General features: G+C 35.4%; 1 protein-coding gene across 1 annotated transcript; it reads left to right on the top strand.

Moving 5' to 3' along the window:
• The first annotated feature begins 2,706 nt into the window (after nucleotides 1-2,706).
• LOC127137272 (protein ALTERED PHOSPHATE STARVATION RESPONSE 1) lies at nucleotides 2,707-6,494 on the top strand. Its single transcript, XM_051063744.1, has 5 exons — nucleotides 2,707-2,909; nucleotides 3,307-4,707; nucleotides 4,959-5,170; nucleotides 5,268-5,488; nucleotides 5,615-6,494. Exons 2-5 carry the CDS (start codon nucleotides 3,408-3,410, stop codon nucleotides 6,348-6,350), a joined length of 2,469 nt encoding a protein of 822 aa, XP_050919701.1. The 5' UTR covers nucleotides 2,707-2,909; nucleotides 3,307-3,407; the 3' UTR covers nucleotides 6,351-6,494.
• Nucleotides 6,495-9,767: the final 3,273 nt, after the last annotated feature.

Here is a 9,767-nt window from a genome sequence, read left to right on the forward strand (position 1 = left end):
TTTATGTTGACAAACCAATCTTTTCTTCCAGACATGTGTGATGAGCATCCTGAGTCCAAGTACCACTGGTCCTTGAATCTCTCTTCATCTCTTGTTGTAACCATCAGCAACGTCTCTTCTTCTTCATGTTTCGCCAGCTTTGCATAAGTTTCTTGATTCTTCTGCTTTTCTGGACAATCACTAGAATAGTGACCATACTTTTGACAATTGTAACACTCAATGTGACTCTTGTCTGGCTTTTAACCACCACCACTTCCTCTACTTGCAACACCACCTCTTTGGTTGCCTTGGTTCCAGGGTTTCCTCTTATTCGACCAGTTTTCTTCTTGCTAATTTCGACTAGTCGAATTGTTATAGACTCCTCTGTATTTGTTGCCATTCCAACTTCCTTTTCCTTTTCTTTCTTTTGCAGATTGAGCCTGCAAAACCATATCACTTTTCGACTTTCTTGTAGATCTTTCAGCCATTCTTTGTTCATGAGATTCAAGCGTCCCTTGAAGCTCTTCCTTTGTCAGTTTTGACAAATCCTTCGACTCTTCTATGGCAACTACCACGTGGTCGAACTTTGGAGCCAACAACCTTAAGATCTTTCTAACAACATATCTTGATGTCAACACTTTTCCACATACCTTGATTTGATTCACTAGTTTCGTAACCTTGGTGAAGAAATTGGTTATGCTTTCATTATCTTCCATCTGATGCAATTCATACGTTCTTTTGTGAGTTTGTAACCTCACCTCTTTCATCTTCTCCATGCCTCCAAACGATTTCTCCAGAATTTCCCATGCTTCTTTCGCTGACTCTACATCACTAACCTTTTCAAAGTTATTTGCATCAACATATTGATGGATTATAAAGAGAGTTTTAATCTTTCTTCTTTAATTCTTTATGTGCAGTCTTTTCTTGATATGTCGCGGCTTCTGCAAGCGTTGTTACTCCTTCCTTCACAAGATCCCAAAGATCTTGATAACAGAACATAACCTTTATCTACTTGCACCAATTCTCATAATTGTTGTTCTTGAGAATAGGAAGATTTGCTGGAAAATGCCCGTTTGGGTGATTCGTTGCTATGGTGATTTTCTTCCCAAGAATCGATTAAACCGGAGCTCTTGATACCAGATGTTGGAAATCCTCCAAAACCTATAGCGAATTTCAATCAATCTTGATGAACAAAATTGTTATTACCCACACAATAGCAATGAAAAAAGAAGAACAATGGAGAAAGAAAGAGTGTAAAGAACGATGAAGGAGAAAAGTAATATAATTCTACTGAGTTTCTCTCTGTCCACAAACTGTGGAAAACTTCTTATTCACTTTGCAACTGCAAAATACTATGAATACAATGTTATGAATACTCTATTCACTTCATTACAAAAATAAGGGTTACTCCCTCTATTTATAGACTTAGGTTAACTTGGACCTCAAGCCAAAATCCAAAACTATAAAAGCCCAAAATAGCTAACATTGTTAAAATAGGCATAAGTTGAAATTCTGTGTGAAGCAACATGCTTCGACACTTCGACACACTAACACAACTCAATATACTAGGTGGTTCGACACTTCCTTATTCTGTCGAGCAACCTGCTTCAACACAAGGAATTATAATTCAACAAAATACATAACATAAAATTCCAATTTAAAGATAAGACATTATGTAAGAACACCAATCTTGGAACATAATTATTTTTTGCACTTGCAATCTATTTCAGAGATCTTTTGCATGAAAAATGCTTTCATTATCAATGCTTGAGTTTCACAAGATAACATCAAAGATATATGGTGGTGTTGTTCACGTTCTTACTAGATGTAGAGAGTTTCGTGTGGATTGATGTGTTGAAATTATCATGAGCGCTGTTACTTTATAGATGTAGGGCATTGATTTGTTGTAGGTTGACTGAGTAATTATGCCCCTCGGTTCTTTTATATAACCGATGGGAAAAGTTATTTCTTTTTTGATTAAAAATAAAATAAAATTGGAACTTTCCTTCAATTTTATAAAGGAGCTGATGTTTAACTTTAAATTTGTTATGCGACTTGTGATGCATTCGTTTAGTTTTTTTTCTATTAACAATTTTTTATAAAACAACATTTTTCTTTTTACAGTTATTATTTGATTAACTGAATCTATTAATTCACTTTAAAATCAATTTTAACATCTAATGTGATTCTCCTTATCCGTCCAACACTACTGGATCAACTAGTCATTAATATAAAACAACATTTCTTATTAATTATTACCGCTAACTTATAAAAATTTGTTTTTATTCTTTTTGTTTCATTAATTTTCCACTCTAAGATTCATATAAGTCATCACACAATTTATTCTCATTTAAAAATATCCTCACATCCCAATTTTTTACAAAGTGACAAACATTCTTGGTTTGATGCATTAACATATGCATATAAAATAGTATATACTGAAATCTACTATAGACCTAATAATTAAGTAATTCCAAATTAACCCAAGTTCCAAGCACAATAATTTTTTCACACTTACACAAAATCATTCACCATATCATAGTAGGGGCCCCCTTAATGACAAGTTTTGACCAGTCATTTTCATGAAAAAAAATTCCCAACTAAAAAACAAAAAAAACATAATCAAGCAAATTATGAACACTAGTGGCAACATAGTAAATAACACCAACATGAAGTCCTATATTACTAAGGTTCTCATATTCTCTTCTTCTTCCTTTATTAACCTGAAAACTAAGCTCTTTATTTTGTCTTTTTTTATTATTTTCTTCTTCCTTGTGTTTTGTTTTGACCGTTGCTTTTTTGTTAACGTTCTCTCTGTTCATTCTCTCATGCTTTTTTTCTTTCTCTCTCTCTCTGATTCCTTCTACACTCTGTCATTGATCAAAAGCACTGTTTTGTTCCTGTTCCTGTTCCTCAAACACCATTCTTAGGTATGTTTCTTCTTCCTTAACATGTTCTTCATCTATGTCAAATAATCTTACATTTCTTCTTCTAATTTTTGCTAATTTATACTTTTTATTATTATTTTTATTCATTTTAAAAATGGGTTTTTTTCTTGGAGATTAAGCTGGTTTTATTTATAAACAAAAAATATTTTTTTAGAAAATTTCCTAGATGAAAAGTTGCATGCTTTTGTAATGTAATCTGGTTTTGGTAGAGGAGAGTTTATTTTCTGGAAATCATAGGAAAAAATAAGGTTTTTGACAAATCTACATTACTAGCTTCTGTGTAGAGAAAGAAAAGAATCTTACTTTATTTACATTGTTTGGCTTATTTAGTTCAACTATGATGCTAAATGTTGAATTTTTGTTTTGCTTTTGGTGTTAGATTTGGGGTTTCTTTATGAATCTAGTGAAATATGAAGAAGGGTTGTTCTTTGGTTTGGATGAAAAGTTAGGATTTTGTTATTCATAGGGAGAGAGTGAGAGATGGGATGTTCACAATCAAAGCTGGATGATGAAGAGTCAGTTCAGCTTTGTAAAGATAGGAAGAAGTTCATCAAACAAGCTGTTGAGCAAAGAACTCGGTTCGCCACCGGTCATATAGCTTATGTTGAATCTATGAAAAGGGTTTCGGCTGCTCTTCGTGATTATATTGAAGGTGACGAGCCTCGCGAGTTTTCGTTAGATTCGGTTGTTACGCCGTCTTTTACACCGGTGAAGAAGAAAACTAACCCTAGGATTGCCAATGGCAATGGCAATGGCAATGGTAATGGTAATGGGAATGGCAATGGCTTTGTTCCTATTTCGGCAAAATCTTTCGCGCCATCGCCGATTGAATTTGGAGTTGGACCGAATTCTTTTACACCATCGCCGATTGAATTTGGAGTTGGACCGAATTCTACTTTGAGAATGAATTATCTTAGGCCGGGTGGTAATCCGGCGGTTTTAGTTGAGGAAAGGCCTCCGTCACCTGAAATTGTCCGAATGGAAACGTATGCTCCAATGCCGCAGTATGGGATTGATGGTTATTTTGCAATGCAATCGTCACCACCAATGAATCCGTCAATTTTTCCTTATTCTCCTCCGAATGTTAGGTCTAATATACCTCCACCTTCGCCGCAAAATGCTCAATGGGATTTCTTTTGGAACCCTTTTTCCTCGTTGGATTACTATGGTTATCCGAACCGAAGTAGCCACGATCAAAACGGTATGGATGAGGAATATAGAGGACTTAGACAGGTTCGAGAAGAAGAGGGAATACCGGAACTTGAAGAAGATGAAACTGAACATGAAGATTATGTTGTGAAGAGAAATGTAGTAGAAGAAAGAACTAGAAATGATATAAACCCCTCCAAAGAAGAAGTCGTAGTTGAAGATCTCGATGACGATGACGATGATGAGGATGATGACGATGAGGATGACGGAGACGAGGAAGAGGAGGATGAAGAAGTGGGAACAGACGACGAAACTGAAATCGAAACCGAAACCGAGCACGATGCCAAAGATTCACAACAAACTCATGGAAATGCAAGCTTTGAAGTATCGAAAAATCAAGCTGCAGGTCATATTGAATCCAGCCATAGAGAAATGGAAATCGGTAAACAAGAACCTAAGGAAGAAATGGCAGGTTTTACGGTTTATGTAAACCGAAGACCAACAAGCATGGCGGAAGTGATCAATGATCTTGAAGCTCAATTCAAAACCGTGTGCAATGCAGCCAATGACGTCTCAGTTTTGTTAGAGGCGAAGAAAGCTCAGTATTTGCTAACATCTAATGAACATTCAGGTTCGATGGAGTCATTCAATTTATCATTATTTTCATTTTGCTGCAAGTTTATTTTCATGTTCATTCGATAACAAAGTCCAATCTAAAAAACTCTTATTTATAAAATTTGATTGCGATGTATTTTTTTTGAAATGTCCTACTTGAGTCTGTCGCCTTAGACCACTCGGCCATCATGTATCTAGCGATTGAGTTTCTTGTTCTCATCATTTCTAGAATATGAATTTGAAATCTCAAATATGTTTCATCTGCAGCATCGAAATTATTGAATCCGGTCGCTTTGTTCCGGTCAGCTTCTTCGCGCTCTTCTTCATCAAGATTTTTAGCGAATTCTTCAACCACTAGAGAGGAAAGATGCGAGGGCGGTAAGGATATCTCAAAGGAACATTGCAGGCTTTCTGGTAGTCATCAATCTACATTGGACAAGTTAAACGAATGGGAAAAGAAGCTCTACGAGGAAGTCAAGGTATCGTAGGCTTTCCGATTAGATGCTTATGATAATACCATAAAATCAGTTAGGATAATATTTGGAAACTTACTATGTTAACTTTCTTGTTTAATAGTGTGGAGAACGAGTCCGAATCGCGTATGAGAAAAAATGCAAGCAACTAAGCAACTATGAAGTAAAAGGAGAGGATCCTTCTGCAGATAAAACAAGAGCAGCCATTAGAGATCTAGACACTCAGATTACAGTTTCAATACACTCAGTTGAAGCTATTTCCCGGAGAATCGAAACTCTACGGGACGAAGAGTTACATCCTCAACTTCTCGATTTGGTACAAGGGTACGTATAAAAGTATTCATCGTGCATCATTGTTTATCCGAACAAAACTAAATCTTTTCTGTCAGAATTTGATGTGTTTTTCATCAATGTATGAAAGTCTTCTTTTTTATATACAAATAATGACAGGCTTGAAAAGATGTGGAAAGTGATGGCCGAATGTCATCAAACGCAGAAGAGAACCTTAGACGAAGCCAAGATTCTTCTAGCTGGCACACCTTCTAAATCGCATTCCAGAAGACAACAGCCTTCCATCTCAATGACCGATCCAAATAGGCTCGCCCGATCAGCCTCGATTCTCGAAACCGAGTTACGAAACTGGCGAAACACCTTCGAGTCATGGATCACTTCTCAAAGATCCTACATTCAAGCACTAACCGGATGGCTTCTCCGGTGCGTGAGATCCGAACCCGACGACGTGTCAAACTTACCACCCTGCTCTCCTCAAAGACTAAGCAACACTCACCCGTTGTTCGGACTTATTGTTCAATGGTCAAGGCGTCTAGACGGAGTACGCGAAAAGGCAGTGCTTGACGGTATGGACTTCTTTGCAGCCGGGATGGGATCCCTCTATGCACATCAATTGAGGCAAGATTCGAGGTCGAGTTCATATAGAACAACAACGAATCAAAATGGTGGGAATATGGAAATGGTCGAAGTTGGTCATGTGGAAGAAGACGAGGTTATGGCTCCTGAAAAACTTGCTGAAGTTGCTATAAAAGTGCTTTGTGCTGGAATGTCTGTTGCTATAAGCTCATTAGCAGATTTTGCTTATGATTCTGCAGAGGCTTATAGTGAAGTTGTGAAGCAATGGGAGGGTGTGAAAGGCCAAAAGGATAATAATTCTAGTGAGAATAGAACATAGTTGTTGTCTCACATTTTGTGTGCTTATTTAGTTAACTAGTTTGTTAGGCTTGTTTAGCTATGTGTTTTTGTCAATGTAATTATGCATTTAGCTAATCAATACAAAGGTAGATAGCAAGGGTAATTGCACCCTTTATTAATCAAATCAATTTTCTTACCTTTTAGCATGTTTAGATAGACTACTTAATTAAGTGCTGATGGTATAAGTCATTATCATATAAGCTATTAGTTAATTCATTATCTAAGAAAAAATAGACAGAATTTCAAATAATAAATTAAATAGAAATATTAACAACAAATAAATAATTATTCAAAAGTTTTTTTCCTATATGATATGTGATTGTAATATTATAACATTTACATTTCATCTAACCTTTCTTTTCTATAATATAAATTTGTTTCGACCTATAAGAAATAGGCGGAGATAGAATAAAACAGAGATCTGATGTGGTGGAGTGAGCAACGAAATAAGGGTGAACTAGTACTTCAATGCTCAAGTTAATGAATGAGTGAGAAAAACAGAGATCTGATGCGGTGGAGTGAGCTTCTAATACAACGAAATAAGGGTGAACTAGTACTTAATGTTCAAGTTAATGAATGAGTGAGAAAGTAGTATGAGTGTATGAAAGAGAGTATACTTGAAAATGATGCGTGTTGGATTTTATATAGTACAGATGGTTGAAATCGTCTTCGTAGGATATGGCGTCTTATGCAGGTTATCGTCCGATCAAATCTAATGGTGAGAATTGCGCTGGAGGTCGGAATCACGTGTCATTTATAAGTAATAACAAGGTTTGTTACATATGTCTTCAATTAAGCCTCTAGTGGAAGGAAGTGGATGAGCCTTTATGGGACATCAATAACATTGAGAACAAGTGCATTAAATATATTCCTCGTGATTAGTAAATGTATTGCAGCGGACTCTTGATACGTGACCATGTGTATAATAGCGGTGGTGTCTACATGTACTAGGGAATTTGAGTATTTTAAATAGTTTGATGCAAGATCTGGACCATCGAGGGTTTGCGCTTCCTAAATGGATCGTACATTCGTCTTCGGTGGAGGATATATGAGGATTTCTGGATTTACTATCTCCTTTTTCGCCATTCGTTGTTCTTGGGAGCTATTCTTCTGGGTTTGTGAATTCTTTCATCTTCGTAAATATTCTCTAGTTTTCCATCTTTTCGATACACTTGTGCCCCCTCCTCTTGTGGAACATACAACGTGTGAGTTAGTAAGTTCATCTTCTTCAAGGTACATTTCAAAACCTTTCTTTTCTTCAATATTTATTTGTGTTACTAGTTTTTTGAAAAAGAGGGTCGTGGAAGGTTTGGAGGAGAAGAGTTAGAAATAGCACATCAGAATTTATATTTATTTGTCCTTAAACCACGCGGGCTACTCGGATTCCCAAAAGTTTCCTCTTGAGATTTCCACTATCAACTTAAGCTTTTATCAGATAATCAACCCACAAACTCCTTAAACCAAGCTTTTACGCATGTTCAGCTTGCATCCTCTATATCAATTCTAATGTCACAAGAGAACAAGACTCTTGATTTACCATTATAAAACACGGTCTGATCAAATAACAAATTACACAACTCTTACTTTAATTTTTTTGCTCTCTCAATACTAAATAAAAAGTATATAAATATGTTTTTAAGAAGAGAGTTAGTCAGAAAGAAGAGTATAAAATTATATTTTCGTTATTAGAAGAAAGCACAAAGTCTCTTTTATATATGAGAATAAATTTGGCCAAAAAATAAATAACACATGAGTCGAGACCTCTCTCTAATTGATTAACATACAATGCTAACTAAGAAAGAAACTAGTCAAATTCAAATCCTAGTCAATTAAGAGGGTTTCTAATCGATTAGGGGTGAGCGCGTGTGAGAGTGCGTTTGTGTTTGTGTTTGTTTGTGTATCACTTTGGTACAGTGAGAGCTATTCACACTTAATTACACATTATTGATCCTATAGAGATAAAAAAAATACACTAACGTACGAGATCAAATGAGCTTTTAAAGACCTCAATTCTTTTGATGTTGATCTTAGCATTTAACTTTCTTTACCTTATTAACTTTTCTTTTTTATAAACTTCAATTTTTTTTATAATGCTCATGATTATTTTTCTTTTCTCTTTTGTCATTAAAACCATGGTTGAATTCGCAGGTGCCTATACAACATATAGAATCACATTTACGATTGAATTTGCATATGCATATTCATTCAAATCAACTCCAATAATCAATTTTGGATATTACTCTTATCGAGGTTGCAGAATTTGAAGGACATTCGATATCTTTCACCACTTGACATCTCACATTACTTCCGGAGAGTAATATTTTATCGTTATATTTTTAGTTTTGATATTATATTTACTGCATTCTTGATATCCCACTTTTAATGTTGTATCGTGCATAGGATTTAGGAAATACCTTCGTAACACAATTTATCAATGAGGTATCACAATCAGTGAGAATCACATGTGGTATGTCTTCTGAGTCTTTCAGTATATTGCAACACATTTCCAAAACCCATATAACATTATTCTTTTTCCCACATTCCTAAAACTCAAACACAACTAAATAAGTTATCTCTGTAAAATTAACACCAACAATTTCAAGAAGATGAAGCATGTACTTTTTGGTCTTATACTTTGAACAAATTATCAATATCGTGGGAAATGTGTTAAACAACTTGATGGAATCAAGATGTGTCCAAAATATATCTCGAATAGTATTTCCATCCTCACACACTATATACTTAGATACATAATGATGTTCATCCAACAGTTTCAACAACTGTTGCATTTCAGATATTGGACCTCTTATCGCCTTGTTGTTTCTATGATGAATATTCTTGAATTAGGAGAGACTAAGAGACATTTAGGTTAAACCGTGTGTTTTAAAAAGCACTACGGAGACTTTATTATATAGAGAGAGATTACAACTAACTACATGATATAGTCGATGTGGGACTATTCTATATACAAATATTCTCAACACTATATATTTACAAATATCAACACTCCCCCTCAAGCTTGAGCATATAGTCAAATGCACCAAGCTTGTTACATATATAATTAGTTTTGAGACTTCGCAGAGATTTTGTAAACATATTTGCCAATTGATCATTAGAGTTGACAAAGCTTGTGACAATGTCACCTGACTCGATCTTCTCTCTAACAAAGTGACATTCTATCTCAATATGTTTGGTTCTCTCATGGAAGATTGGATTTGAAGCAATGTGTAATGCAGCTTGATTATCACAAATAAGTGTCATTGGTCTTGCTTCTTCAATTTGAAGTTCCTTGAGCAACTATTTTAACCAAATAAGTTCACATGTTGCAATTGTCATGGCCCTGTACTCTGCCTCGACGCTTGATCTTGCAGCTATGTTTTGTTTGTTGATTTTCCAG

This window comes from Lathyrus oleraceus, chromosome 1, assembly GCF_024323335.1.
Source record: "Lathyrus oleraceus cultivar Zhongwan6 chromosome 1, CAAS_Psat_ZW6_1.0, whole genome shotgun sequence".
Lineage (NCBI taxonomy): Eukaryota > Viridiplantae > Streptophyta > Magnoliopsida > Fabales > Fabaceae > Lathyrus > Lathyrus oleraceus.